This window comes from Anarrhichthys ocellatus, unplaced genomic scaffold (genome assembly GCF_004355925.1).
Source record: "Anarrhichthys ocellatus isolate YVR2014 unplaced genomic scaffold, GSC_Weel_1.0 scaffold16, whole genome shotgun sequence".
Taxonomy (NCBI): Eukaryota; Metazoa; Chordata; class Actinopteri; order Perciformes; family Anarhichadidae; genus Anarrhichthys; species Anarrhichthys ocellatus.
The window spans coordinates 5,389,021-5,403,883 of NW_022280046.1; the positions used below are offsets into that span (position 1 = coordinate 5,389,021).

Below are 14,863 nucleotides of genomic sequence, written 5' to 3' on the forward strand. Positions count from 1 at the left end.
TATAAGCAGAACCTGTGATGATGTCCCTGCTTGTGAGAAAGGGTCAAAAGTCACATGACCGAAGTCCACACCTCTGGTATTAAAGCGTTTGTTGTATAAAGTATGTTAGTAGTTTAGTAGTGAGTGTTCTTACATTTTACTGCACAAATTCTTCATACAAATTTCTTTTAACAGAGGAAAAAAACATTTCTCTTCCGAAATGAACCAGGTAGCATCACACATTTGAATGACCTACACAACTTACATCATTATGACCTAAAAAGCAAATGATTCCAGTCCTCTGATCCTTAACTCACCAGCATCGTTTGAAACTGTATCTCTTTTTCTCGGCATGATGAAAAATAAAAAATAAAAAGCGTCCGTCCCCTGTGTCCTCTGCAGCGCTGGCCCGGTCTACACCCCAGCAGGTTGGATCTCTTCTCTCTCGGCTCCACGTCAGCAACCAACTCAGGTATCTGACAGCGCCGTCACTATGACGACTGCTGCATGTGACCCGCTCTCAACAGGTGTTCGTGGATAGGTGATAAACTATATAAAATATATCTTTTATCATGACTACATAGACATACATCCTAGGGTCACACCGCGGCTCATATCAGGCCCTTAGCTCTTAAAATCCATTAGTGTGGCTCTACTTAGCTCGGCTTGACTAATGCAACCTGCTTTGTTTTTCCTAAATGGACACAGGACCATCGACAGTGCCTAGAGACACCCTCACTCGTCTTGTTATTGGAGACCACACGTGTGTACACACACACACACACACACACACACACACACACACACAGACACAAGAAGACCAGACGCCCTGAAGATTTAATGAAGGTTTAGGTTTCTCTGTGAGGCTCATTAGGCAAACAGTAAATACTCTGAGATGACTTTGCAGTTACAGTATTTCTGTTTTGACTTGTTTTTTAAAGAAACACAGCAGGTATAGAGTCAGCGAACCCGCTCCAGAGACCGACATCAGCTAGCTGTGTGTGGGCCGAGCTGAAACCATCCGAAGAAACACCTCATATAGACTCATTAAATAATAGAGTGGAGCTCATTTTTCACGGCCAAAATGATTCCATTACATGCTTGTCGGTTCCTCACAGGTGAGACGTGGATCACACCCTTTCAGACTTGTGCTGGTGCACATGTCAGTATGCTGCAGGTGACACATCTGCTGCATTCCTGCCCACCTGTTCAGGGAATATGGGCACAGGTCCATATGTTGAGAAAGTGGTGTAATTAGTTGATCCTATTTAGATCCTCGAGCACTAATGTAGTTCACCACACAGACCAAGCATTTCTTCAACCTAAAGTGGACATTTTGTAAGTTTATATATGTATTTATATATTTTTAAAGCAAATTCATGAGGGCTTACATGCATGCACACATTGGTTTGTGTGTATTAAGCTGCCAGTATGCTCCAGAAATGCTTGTTGAATAGCTTTTGGTACATCTTTACACAGGTATATCTGTCACTTGTTATGTGAACAACTGAGTGCACCGCTATGAATGTCTTCCATGAAATACTGTGCAATGTGTGCCTTAATCCCCGTATTTAAACAATATGGAGGCCTGGGTTTAATTAAACCTGTGTTATATTAACATAAGTTTTCTAGTAAATCCAGTTCTTTGAATATGTCCACAGGCGGAGCCTCTATTATGTAAACCAACAGCGATGAGTAGGTTAATTTTGTAATTAGCCTATTATTTAGTCTATAAAATGCCAAATGCCCGGAGTGCAGTCGTGTCCCTCTCGATACCCGCTGCAGGGAAATTCTGTGTACAAGAACTAAACAGCTGAAAATAACCATTTCATTCAAATCTGGACACGTTTAGAATCTTGACACGCATTTCTAAACACATGCATGTCTAAAAACCTAAACTAAATCAATATTTCATGCATCACCACCATGAAAGATGCATGAGCAATTAAAAGTTAATGGAAGTAGTCTCACAAATGCTGCATTACTGCACATCTGTGACCGAGCAACAAAGCATGACAAAAGTACTGAAAAATAAATACAATTCAATGTAAAAATGCTACTTTAAACATGTTTTATTCCATTTACATAGTCAGAATTGGGAATATTAAACTCTAAATATTACTACAGATCTTGCGATGGGATCACATCAGCCGTGACGGCAAATCGAGGGGCGTGAAGTCAACTTCCTAACTTCCTACTCCCAAACAGTGTTGACTGTATGTGTCATCTCTTTATATTTATAGTGGAGTGGTCTTTATTCATGGAGTAAATCTTTATATTCATTTGTTTTTAAGAGTTTCATAATTTTCACCAAATGAACAATAAGTGTAGTCACGTTTGAGCTTTTGTTTTAAAGCTACAAGTTGCTAAATGGGATAAAATAAGTCTGTAATGCCACCTAGTGGCTATTGGCTGTAAATTGACATAATTATATACTAACCAACAACTGGTTGTTTATATGCAACATAGGTCAGAAAATGTACACATTACAGCCTGTATATTAACACATCAATTATTTGTCACTTACCTATTCTCCAGAGTGAGTACCTTTACTTCAAACACTTTCCTTTATAGATGTTCTTCTAATCCCGTCGAATAATTGTGCATTTATTGTGAACAATATAATTTTACGTGTCCCAGGAACATGATTAGCAACCTGACTGACTAAGCAACAGAAGTGTGTTAATGTCGCTGGTGTGTGTGTGCGCATCAAAACATACAGCCCTCATGGTGAGGCAGGAGAGCAGGTGTCATAGCGTGACCCGAGGCTACGCTCACTGCAACAGATCCTGTTTCCCCTACAGCGACACCAGCCACATAACAGATGAACCGCCCGACATTTAAATACTGCTGTCTGTCGGTTCATCTGCTGATGTTGCACCGAACGTCTGTACCCGTTCAACGTAAACTTGGTTTATGTTTCATTAAAGTGCTGTAACATAGATATGCTTACAAAATGTATTCCTTGTTTTGATATCTTTCTGGACAAATGCTGGTGAAAACTAAAGATCTGTCATCCTTTCCTTACCCGGTTACGGTGGTACACCGGGCTATTTGATGTCAAATTTGTACAGACTACTGCACAGTGCGAGAGGTAAACATTCATAGCATCCTCCAAGATTATTCAGTGTAGATGCACGCACGGGTGCGGTAGGAAAAATATAATTCCTACATGAAGCTGCTCACAACTTTTGTGGATTATTTTTTCTAGTGTCAAGGACAATACCTCCAACACCAAAACAATTTACATTGATAAAAAGCACTACAGGTAAAAATAAAATATGTATTTTTGATCTTGATGTGAACTGTTCCTGTTCGACAGATTGAGTGTAACTGAACATTGAATTGGTCACATTTCCTGACCGCTGATTGTTCCAAAGTTTACACTCAAGAGAAAACCTCTTCCCTTCGACAGCGGCTACTGTAAAACAACTTTATATAGATTAATATGGATAAAAGTTCAGAAATCAAGGACAAGTTATACATTTTTGTTTTGACAACTGTGACAAACTGAAGAGCCATGAACTCTTGATTTTATATTTGTGAACATAATTTATTTACATCATACAATTATTTCTTTATTATTGGAAGATTACGCACACTGCAGTATATAAATAAAGATGTTTGTACAAACTTGCATAACTAAAAGGGTAAAAAACAAAAACACGTTAAGCAGCCAGACCAAAACGAAAAATAAATCAAAAACGGAAAATGATTAATAACCTACGACCACAGGCCTAAGTCACCGCGGCACACAACCACTCAGTCTCATACAACAGACGTCCACATTTACTCCCACAAACACACAGGCGTGTTTGATACGCAGTATGCAACAGTCCAACACCTCCCAACTTCTTGTCAGCTCACATTAAAAATTTAGGAAAACATTCAATAGTGAAGTAAAAGATGAAATATTAGTGGAGCTAAACCCTTTCGAAGGCAAAAATTAATACAAGTTCAGGCTACTTGTCATACAACGACACACGGCATACACCACTTGTCTGGAAATCGGGGGAAACAAACATTTTAACGAGTATCGGTTTGAAAGACCTAAAGAGCAGGACGTCGACGTGCCTGCAAATCAGATCCCGGGGCACAGAGCGGGTCACAGCGTTCAGCCCACGATCAACAGGAGGGAAGAAAAGAAGTAAACTGTTAAACTACGTTGTGTTTCTAGTGCCGCACACAGAGGGAGGGAAGGAATATGAGCAACAAACTGTCTTTTTTCTTTTTCAAAGTCTCTTCAGCAACATGTCTGAGCTGTGTGTTAGAGAGAGGGGCGGGGCACACAGACGCATTTGAGGCTGATAACTTACCAGGACGCAAAGTCTGACAGGTAAGGAGGGTTAAACTCGGACCCCACAGAGTGAAGTGGAGGCCAAAAAACTGAAAACGAAAAACAACCATTTTGCTACTCAAGCCAGCAGAGAGCAAGCACGGCTGAGACGGCGCCATCAGCGAACAGCAGGAAAGGTCTTCAGAGACCAAACGGGCCCAAGTGTCCGAGCTCTTTCCAGGCAGCACAGCCATCTTCTAAAAAGGTCAACGACTCCTTCGTCAGCAACCTCTCGCAGTCACTTCCAATGATATGGACCCCCCCACCTCTCCACATATACAACCCTTCAAAAGTGTTAGACACGCACTAAAACAACAATGAAAGCTGAAAATATATGTGAACTTTCATGCACTGGGGAAAAAGTCTTGAATGTGAAACAAACGAGGGGAAAAGAACAAAAACAGGTCCTTCAGGAAGAAGGCTGGGCTCAAGTCCATTCTTTTTTTTTTTTAAAGCCTATAGATCCCAGTGTTCAAAGTCAAACTGAGTCCTTTTCATATTCTCTGGATCTTGTCAGCAACAACCACGGGGTTCTCTTTGCGAATCCTGTCAGCAGCTTCGGCTCTGTAGTCATACGGACAGTTATGCTTATCTGAGTAACGGTGAAGTCCACAGAACAGATTCCCACAGCGGCAGTCGAAACCTGAAAGGCCACAGCAGAGGACAGGCCGCGTCATGTCAGTAAAGTGCTCACAAATGCGAAACATCCCCGACTGCAAACATCCTGGCACACATGATGTTAACCTTAAAAACTCATCTTTTAAAATGACTGACTAGAGACAGATCTCAATATTCTGTAGTCACAAGACGTTGGACTTGAGTGATGCCTTTTGCAGGATCCTTCATGCAAGAAGCTTCTGTAAAGATGTTTTTAAGGACCTTAAACTGTCTGATAAAGGTCCTTTATCAGACAGTTTGACAGTGAAGAGATAGACAGGAAACAGCAGGAGAGAGGTGTGTTAACAAGGCGCTACGTGAAATCAATAAACTTCTCAACTCATTATCTGTTACTCTCCTTTTTGGCTCTTTGCTGCCAAATGTGTTACTTTTACATTTGCTGCAGAAGGGTGTGATGGATCACTAAAGTTCTTCTTCTTTTAAAATCAGCCATTGTGAAAAAAGTAAAAGTTTATCCGCTGCTCGTATTCTGCGTGACAAAATGGCAGATAAGCATAGCTTGCTGTGCTCTGGTTTGACCGAATTGTGTTTAAAGCCAGAAACGCAGCTGCTATCGTAAATAACTAAACTACAATATTTAAACTAAAAGAACTAAATGAACTTGACCCAGAAGAAAAAGAACAAACCCGGGACTAGTGGAGACATTAAGTCGGTTGTTGGTGTCACTTCTTACCTGTAAGGCCGACCTTTTTGCGGCACATAAAGCAGCGATTCTTCTTGGGTTTTTGGGGCTCTGGGGCTTTGGACTGCTCAGCGGAGGGATGAGAGGCGGAGGATGTGGGCTGAGTCAAAACTGGAGATGCATAAGAAAAACACTTAACTCAGTAAAGTACCCGACATAGAATTGTAAAAAGAGTAATAATTTCTCTGACTAAAACCCCCCTCATGTATGTAATCGGGAGAGGATAAATTATTAGATGTAGACATGCGCAATTTTATATTGCAATGTTAATATACAGTATGTTGTCATGGTACATTTTGTTGAGTTTAAATTTAAAATAACCAGATATATCAGTTTATGGCCGACACGTCAAGGTACTACCATTTACATCCAACCCACCTGGGTCTGTGAGCTCTACTTTGCTCCCCGATGCTCCTTTCTCCTCACAGGAGAGACTCATCTCAGTCATCTGCTGCGTTACAGACATGGCAGTTGAAACCCCACTGCAACAGATAAACAGGACAAAATGAGTAAAAATAATTACATAACCATATTTACCATGTATTCAACTGTCTTTATCGGCTGAAGAGACACTCATGAGATCCTACTACGGATGTATTGTTTCAGGTTTAATGGTGCCTTTAACTCAACATGAGTTTGTTGACAAATTCTGAGTTTTTTTTCCAGATTTTTAAAAAATATTTACATCCAGGTTTAGAATTAAGTAGAGCTCTGTTGCACAATTAAAAACTAATCTCTGTTTAGACTTAAACCTGAATTTAATAGAATGTAATCAATATGGAGATGTTTGCTCTGTATTGCTTAACAACACTTTGCCTTGTTTGCTAGCCATCTTAAATTTGATCTTCCTTAATATTAAAAGTTTTCAAGTTTGGTGCAAAATGATTTTAAGTTGAAGACTTTTATTAAAAATGAATTCTTGTTTGTTGCTCTACTCTAGGGGATCCCTCACCTGAAAGCCTCGGTGGCTGCAGCAGAGGCAGAGGCCTCAGCTGCCTCCTCTGCAGCAGCGACTGCAGCAGCTGCAGCGTTATTCAAGGTGGCCTCTAACCTCTGGATGGCAGAAGCCTCGGCTGTGGGGCCACCGCTGCCGCCTGAGGGAGAATTCACCAAATGTTACAGTCGGACACGTTATGGTCGGGCACACGTTACATTACGGCCGGACACGTTACGGCCGGGCACAGAGGCTGGGAGTTTTATCCAACGTCCAAAAAAAACAAATCGTGTGATGGACACAGCAGGTCTTACCAAGAGCACTCAAAGTATTGACTCCTCCATTGTTCTGCCTTGACAGCTGCTCCTTATGGCACACAGAGCACATGCCATTAGTCCTAGGGTTGCCATAGAAACCACACCCATTAGCACAGGGCATAGGAACCGGGCTCTGATTGGTCTCCTGGGCCATGATGAGGTCTGCCGCCGGGTGTACCTGAGGATACAAACAAAGACACACGCTGGAGTGATACAGGGGAAAGGACCGGTCGTAAGAAATTATAAATAGACCCCCAGAAGAAGAAGAAGACATTTTCAGTGCGATGCTTCATAATAATCTGATAAAGTTAGACTCTTGGAGTCTGGAATGCAGAGTACCGTGATATCGGGATTTAACTAAACTCAGCTGCATTATAGCCAACAATCACAACAAGAAGATCAATACACAACTACAGAGAAGGGCAATGTTCATATTTGATTTTGTCGTTTGTATGCAGATTTAATTGAACAAACAAATATCTATAATTCACAGGTCAGAACAGTCTATTTTCACCCCTGGCTGCAGTCTTCCTGACAGTCAACTCCACTTAACACAAGCATTAAAACACTACGCATCACCTGGTAGCTATTTGATTTAATGTATTTAATACAACATCAAATTGTGATTTGCATACGGTCACCAGACAGTCACTGATCACGACTGAGAAAAGCTCCTTTCCCAAATAATCTGTTAATAAGCTTTTTGTGGAGCTTTAACTCACACCTCACAGTGACTGAGAAAGCTCTGGTGCCATCACATGACCTAATTGTCACAGGATAGCTGTTTCGGGGAGAGATCACAACATATCCTGTTATCCTTATAAGATGTTCTTTTGCATTGTATGCAAATATCTTCTTGATCTTCACTGATGAAGACTGAGATGTGGTTTGTAACCCTGGATAAGATAGTAGGGGGATATGATCATTTTGTCACACCAATTTTAGAATACTTTAATTGGGCAAAACTCTTGTTTGGACAACATTCAACTTTTGAACAAAGGTAATACATAAAACATAATTATATTAGTCAAAGTCTTGGAGAAGACTTAATAATTACTGGTAAAACATGGGGTAACCAAAAAGGAAATTAATCACATCACGGTTGATTGCATCAGTCCTCCTCTGTCTAAAACTGTCGACCCTTGACCCCTGCAATCTGCACTTTCACCGGTGTCTGTGTGCCTGCAGGCAGTGCTCCTGGCAGCTCCAGGCTCACATGGACCTGTGTATGGAGGATTTTCTTTGTCACAGAAGTGCAATGTGACATCGTGATCTCCGAGGTACACACTCTCGAGTTACTTTAATACTGAGACCACATCTAATTATAGACAATACCTAGAATCCTGTAAACAGAGCTGCTATCGTTAAAAATGTGAAGGTTTTCCCATTAAAAATTTACTATCAACTCTAACACATGGAGGAAACGTATTATAAAGACAGAGTCTGCCCAATCCTACACAGTTAAGACAGTGTTGGGCAGGAGACTCGTGGAAACAGATTCTAACATGGCTACAAGACCCAACACCTGTAGATCACACAATAAGACGAGCACGTTAAGACAAAAGCAAAATTCGCTCACTGTCCCCCCAACATGTAGTTAGTGGTTCTGGGATCATGCTAACGTGAAACTCGTCCGAGGCTCAAAAACAACATCTCTACTTAGAAGTGCTCAACCGGGGTGTTATAAGTAATCAATACCAGTTATGTCGGCTGCTTCCTGACAAACACCGGGCCACAGCCGGGTTACTTCGTCAAATCCACTGAGTCATGCTAGCAAGCTAATGGCTGCTGGTGCTACAGCCTTTCTTTTAAAAAAAAAAAAAAAAAAAAAAAAAAAAAAGATGCTACATGGCACCTGGCAGGTTGAACATCGTAACCTCTGAGTGTAGTTTTAAAAAAGTTCCAAGTTTAAACACAGATAACCAAAGCGTAATTAAGCTCTAGATGATTTAGTTCAATTGCTCGTGAGCTAACTAGAGTTAGCAACAACAACCGTGTGAGCAGATTCTCGTGATCTTGCTAATGTTAGCATGCTAGGTGGTTAGCTATGAGTTAGCACTGCTGTTGCCTTCGCTTTGTCTGTTCTTTGTTTTTGTTCCGACTAAAGATGAACTAATTATATTGACAACAACTTATAACAAAGTCACTTTACGAGTATTACCGTGTGGAATACGACCATGAATCAAATATGTTAAGAAGGTAGCTACAACAAATAATCGTAAAACCTTCATGTAGCCAACCAGATTAACGTTAGCATCAAGTAGAGTCTGTATGTTTAGTTAGTGGACAGAATGTTGTTGAAGAGCAAAGACAGTCATGATTATGCTGTGATTGTAGTTGTTTAGTGGCTAACTTAGCTGGTTTACGATGTTTTAGTCACGTTTCACTTATATTTAATATTCAAACTTCGCAGCTCGATAAAAAAAGTTTTCATCGACACGTGTTAACCAAAACGATTTATTTAATCCTAGTTATAACGAAGTTACATTTACATTAACGTCTATTAACGTCAGCTAAAACGTGACTTTAACATTGTTAATGTTTTACTGTTCACTACAGAAACTTCCCAAACAACCACGTATGCTAGCTGACTAGTTTCACTAACGATAGTTAACTTACCGTGTGTCTGAGAAACGATGTTTTTCCTCTAAACTTTTTGACAGACGGAATGACTACGTGTATCTTGGGGCTGACTAACTAGGGCCGTCTAGGTACGTCGTTGTTTGTGACCTTCTGTTCAGTCCTCTCACTAAACCGTAGACTCCGCTCAGCCTGGGCGCTCTGGTGGCTAACTTCGCTGCCGTCCTCTGTCGCTGATTTGTGGGGGCATCTGTTTTGTTTTACGTGGTGCGTTTGTGTCCTTTCTTTTTCCGGTAGACGTCACGGAAATTGTGATCCTCCGATTGGAAGGCAGGAGTGTTGAGTATAGTCACGAAAGATTTCAGGCCATTAAAAAACAGTAGACCTACTTCATTTACCAAGTTCTTCGTAGCTTCGACCTCAGTGTTGCTTATCAATGAATCTTCATGTAATCAGAAAGTGTAACGTGTATCATCGTGTAACGTTAGATCAAGAAAACAAGTCTGAGAGGATGTGTTGCCTTCAAATGCTCCTCGTAAACTCTAGCTCCACCAAGAGACTTCTGTACTGTCACTGTTGAGCTGTGATTACTAGTTTGCTACTCACCTTGACGCGTTGCCTTTATCTCCCCTTGAACAGTTCAGGGTATAAGACCATCATACATGGATGGAATACTGAACAGGTCTAGGATCAGGGGCAAAGGGGTCAGGGGGCACCAGAACAAAAGTCTCCAAAAGTGGGGATGTCCTAAATCCGGGTCAGTTTGAAACCTGATAATTTAATACTTAGTGGCCTGTCTGCTGATACCATGTTTGCTCTGTTCATTATTTTTTTAATTACATTAATCACAATTTCCTTGTGCCTCTATACAAATACAACACAAACAATGGTAAAAAAACGCCATAAAACTAAATGACAAGCACCAGCTCATTCATGACTACATGACTGATTCCTCTTTTAAAGAGGTCTGTGGGTAAAGAGCTCCACATATTGATCCCCGAACACACACTATAACTGCATTCTTCAATTGATATGTTGATTGATGTGTTTGACAGTAGAATAGCTGTTTTGGGAAAATGTGGGGTGATCTAGAAAGACATATTTTAGTCAGGAACTCATTTAAAATAGAATTACTGTTACTATTACTGGGCATTGAATCATTGTATATGTGTCTTTGTGTTTGGGGTTGGGGGGAGGGATAAGTAATCGAAAAAATAATTACAAAGATGATTACAAAGCCATCATGCGAGTAATCTGGGGTTTATCGGAATGCGTAAATGCACAAGTAAATGCATTCACTTCCGGACTTTGTTCTTTCTGTTTGCCACACAAGCAAAAATGGGAAATATGAACGTGTTCACTAAATATTTTGTTGATGTAAAGAAATTAAAACGTACGTCAAATTTAGAAAAAATAATAATAAGCAGGATTTAGCCGGAAAAGGAAACGAGCAAATCTAAATCACGTGACCACTGGTTGGCTGGGGAACGCATTTGATACAGCTGCGCTCAGCCAATCAATGGCTCGGGGAATTCAGGTCACAGCCAATCAGCTTGTAGTAAGCGAGGATTTAAACCAAGACTGCAAACCTAGAAACTACATCGCATTATTCTCCATTACGAGTGGCCACCAGTCTGTTGAAGCAACCCGCATTTCGAAATGGCTCTTCGAGTGACCAGAGTACGTATTTTAAACGGTTTTCTTTATATTTATCCTCTTGTGTATTATGACTGGAAAGGTGTTCAGAAGAAACCTGTCTTTATAGAATTTGCATTCATTAGACTCAAAGTTTAAATATCCTCGTGCCTCGCTGTCGGGTCTGCTCTCGTGCAACCGTTCTATTATAGGAATTTGACTGAAGACTATGCAATACATTATAAATCAGTAGCATGCAATTCCACTCAAACGTTAAATTATTTATCTTTCTGCAGAACCGCTTGGCTTCTACCAGGACTGACCTCGGTGGGAAGGCCTGCTCGGCCGCCGGGCCCACAATGAAGCCTCGCGCTGCGCTTGGAGAAATCGGAAACATCGCAGTTAACAAAGAAGTACAGAAAAAGGTAAATATGTGGCTTAATTATGAAATCTCGTGTGAGTAAACTGTTTTACCTCTGAAAGATGGATGAATTAAATAATTGTGCTTATTATCTGAAGGGCATTTCGTAGCACTACAATGCAAAAGCACCAACCATAGCCATGCATTTACAAGTCTTACTAACGTTAGCTTTGTGGGCTAATTAACTTAATGCACTGACTTAAAGGCGATCTGTGTGTCTTGTGGGATTTTCATGTCTGCATGTTTAAAGCCTTATATACTGAATTAATAACTGCCCATAGAATACCTAAATGTGTGGGTCGTGCTTGGAAATGCGCCAGGAACGTTACCACCTCATGCAACCACTTGCATTTGTTTAAGAAGGGGTGTATTTATTGATTTCTATATGTTACTTTCTGAAAGAGTAGGAAATTGCTCGTTTAGGCTACATGTTCAAAGACCTCATAGTTGTGTATTTGCTGACTGTTTTGTCAGGCCGGCACTAAAAAACCTAGGCTGTTTTACTGTCTGCGTTGGTAAGTCTCCATATTGAAGTGTCTTTTGTTTTTAAGGAAAATGCCTTAACACTAGAAGACAATTTCAGCTTTAACTTCAGACTTGTCAATCTTTTTCAATTTAGAATGTCAAGACAGAGGCCACTAAGAAGACCAAAGCAGTTGCGACCAAAAAAGCAGTTGTCGAACAACCAAAACCAGAAATTGTTGTTCCTGCTGAGCCTGAGCCCGAGGTGCGGGTGAGTTATATGCTAGCTATCTGGCCATCAAGACCCTAATGACTGCTGGGTGTGTTGCTTCAGTTTGTTTGAACTCTTGTTGGGATTTCTATAGGTCCAGGTTCTCCCTGAGCCAGCATCCCCCACGCCAATGGAGACCTCTGGCTGTGCGCCTGCTGACCTCTGCCAAGCGTTTTCTGATGTCATGCTTCACGCCGCTGTCCGGGATGTGGATGCAGATGACTACGACAACCCCATGCTCTGCAGCGAATATGTGAAAGACATCTACAAGTACCTCAGACAGCTTGAGGTAAGCAAAAACATTTTTTCCAGAAGTTATCTCTTTTTTTTTTTCTTTTTTTTTTTTTTTTTTTCCCCTCTTTAACCAGTTTCCTGTGTCCTCAGATTGAGCAGACCGTCAGACTCTCTTACCTGCAGGGTCAGGAGGTGACTGGCAACATGCGGGCCATTCTCATTGACTGGCTAGTGCAAGTGAGCTTGAAGTTCCGTCTGCTGCAGGAGACGATGTACATGACGGTGGGAGTCATTGACCGCTTTCTTCAGGTGAGGAACTGTATCAAACTTAAGCCCACCGGTGTTGCTTCTCTGCCTGAAACGCTGCTACATATAGCCTAAAAATCCTCACGTTCTACTGAAGTTGAACAAGCCGCCCTTGTTTCTAAACTCTGTGTGACTGCGCCTCACACAGGATCACCCAGTCCCCAAGAAGCAGCTGCAGCTGGTCGGCGTCACCGCCATGTTCCTTGCTTCGAAATACGAGGAGATGTATCCACCCGAGATCTCCGACTTTGCCTACGTGACAGACCAGGCCTACACCACCGCCCAGATCAGAGACATGGAGATGACTATTCTCCGGGTGCTCAAGTTCCAACTGGGCCGCCCTCTTCCCCTGCAGTTCCTAAGAAGGGCTTCAAAGATTCACGAAGTTTGTAGCTGCATCTTAAACTGGCAGTAAGACTGATTCAGCAACCGCTTTATCAGTCTACCATCCGCTGACATTCCTGTCTTGTCTCCTCCCCAGGTAACTGCTGAGCAACACACCCTGGCCAAATACCTCCTGGAGCTCACCATGGTTGATTACGAGATGGTTCACTTCCCACCTTCCATGGTTGCAAGTGCTTCTTTGGCCCTTACCCTCAAGATCTTAGATGCTGGCGACTGGGTGAGTTTCCTTATTCCAACTCTTACAGCTCAGAAAATATTGGCTGATATTTCATGAAAGCCAACAGACTTGCCAAGGCTACTTTGTTTAAGGAATTGTGACCAGTTATACAAAGTTGGGTGTTCGTCCATTATAAGTAACCCATCCTTTATTTATCTTGCTCTGAAGCTGTAATGCTCTTCAGAAGGTAAACCTGTCATGTTTCTCCTCAGGATGTGACACTACAGCACTACATGGACTACACAGCAGAGAGTTTGATTCCTGTGATGGCACACATTGCCAAGAATGTTGTGAAGGTGAACGATGGGCTGACCAAGCACATGGTAAGTGTTAATTTGAACAACATTAACTGTTCACTTGTTGGTTTGAACTGAATGGCCAATAAATATCTGAAGCGTAACTTCTAACTTTGCTTTCTTGCAGGCTATTAAAGGGAAGTACTCTACTTCGAAGCAGTTGAGGATTGCCACTATCTCACAGCTCAAGTCGTCAGTAGTGAAGGATCTTGCAAAGCAGCTCACCCAGTGAGGCGACCACGCATTTGGCACCATGTGCTGCTATGTACAGTTGTAACTAAAAGTTTTAATGTGTTTTGAAGGAGCTGCATGCCAAGGACCATGTCAGTGGTTTGCATGATAACCTACTGAATATCATGTGTACTTTTTACTGATCTTTTTTGAAAGCATGCTACAAGTTTGTAATTTTCAATCTGAAAGCTCGCCCTCAAGAGTGCACATGATGGCAGTTTAGTCTTGGGAAATGACTTGGGCTGTAGTGACCCTATGTCACCTTATTTACTCTACATGAGATTCAGTCGGCATCAAAGACTACTCCGCTGCAATATTTAACACCCTTCGTTAATGCACTACTTGCCATCTGAAGTCTCTGTATATCTTTGACTATATTTTATTGTCACCATATAATTTCACAAGGCCCCAAATTTATATCTCCGACAAGTAATTTTTATTGCTTAGAAGCGGCTGCAAATGTAAAACTTGAGGCATGCTTTAACATGGTCACCAATAAAGGGGCCAGTGGATGGGTGTGGCTTTTTTAATGGGATTTTATTGATCTGTGTAATATGTACAGCAATATTTTACTTTCTTGAATGTCTTGTTCTTAAAGCCTCTATTAAATGGTTCAAACCAGACTTATGCTCCCTTGTCACTAATGTTAATCACCACTAGAGGGAACGCTAACCTCAAAGTTGCGTCCCCTGTGAGCCTCCAGTTCTGCCTTGTGTCGGCTTGACGAGAGAAACTGATGATATGGTTCAGTTGTGTAAATCACAAGGGGAAATGTTCTCACTGAGCTACTTCATTGAAGGGCATCACTTATATATTTTTAATTCTTGTAACGAGATGAAAAGCGTTTTGCTGTGTCCACATTACAAACGTGTCTTTAGA

General features: G+C 41.4%; 2 protein-coding genes across 3 annotated transcripts; one reads left to right on the plus strand and one right to left on the minus strand.

Annotated features, from left to right (window-relative positions):
- Positions 1 to 3,511: 3,511 nt before the first annotated feature.
- On the minus strand, positions 3,512 to 9,977 carry LOC116388042 (AN1-type zinc finger protein 5-like). The gene is made up of 6 exons (XM_031855637.1): positions 9,546 to 9,977; positions 6,924 to 7,104; positions 6,628 to 6,769; positions 6,054 to 6,157; positions 5,667 to 5,786; positions 3,512 to 4,958 (listed from the first exon to the last, which is right to left on the minus strand). The coding sequence occupies exons 2-6, from the start codon at positions 7,078 to 7,080 to the stop codon at positions 4,810 to 4,812; spliced, it is 672 nt and encodes a 223-aa protein (XP_031711497.1). The 5' UTR covers positions 7,081 to 7,104; positions 9,546 to 9,977; the 3' UTR covers positions 3,512 to 4,809.
- A 1,129-nt stretch (positions 9,978 to 11,106) lies between these two features.
- Positions 11,107 to 14,607, plus strand: ccnb1 (cyclin B1). Of its 2 annotated transcripts, none has more exons than XM_031855633.1 (9): positions 11,107 to 11,186; positions 11,438 to 11,566; positions 12,182 to 12,295; positions 12,390 to 12,584; positions 12,680 to 12,838; positions 12,984 to 13,220; positions 13,317 to 13,457; positions 13,670 to 13,780; positions 13,881 to 14,607. In XM_031855633.1, the coding sequence occupies exons 1-9, from the start codon at positions 11,166 to 11,168 to the stop codon at positions 13,983 to 13,985; spliced, it is 1,212 nt and encodes a 403-aa protein (XP_031711493.1). In that variant the 5' UTR covers positions 11,107 to 11,165; the 3' UTR covers positions 13,986 to 14,607. The 2 variants fall into 2 exon arrangements, with proteins under 2 accessions (XP_031711493.1, XP_031711494.1); XM_031855634.1 differs by having other exon boundaries at positions 12,182 to 12,289.
- The last annotated feature ends 256 nt before the right edge of the window (positions 14,608 to 14,863 follow it).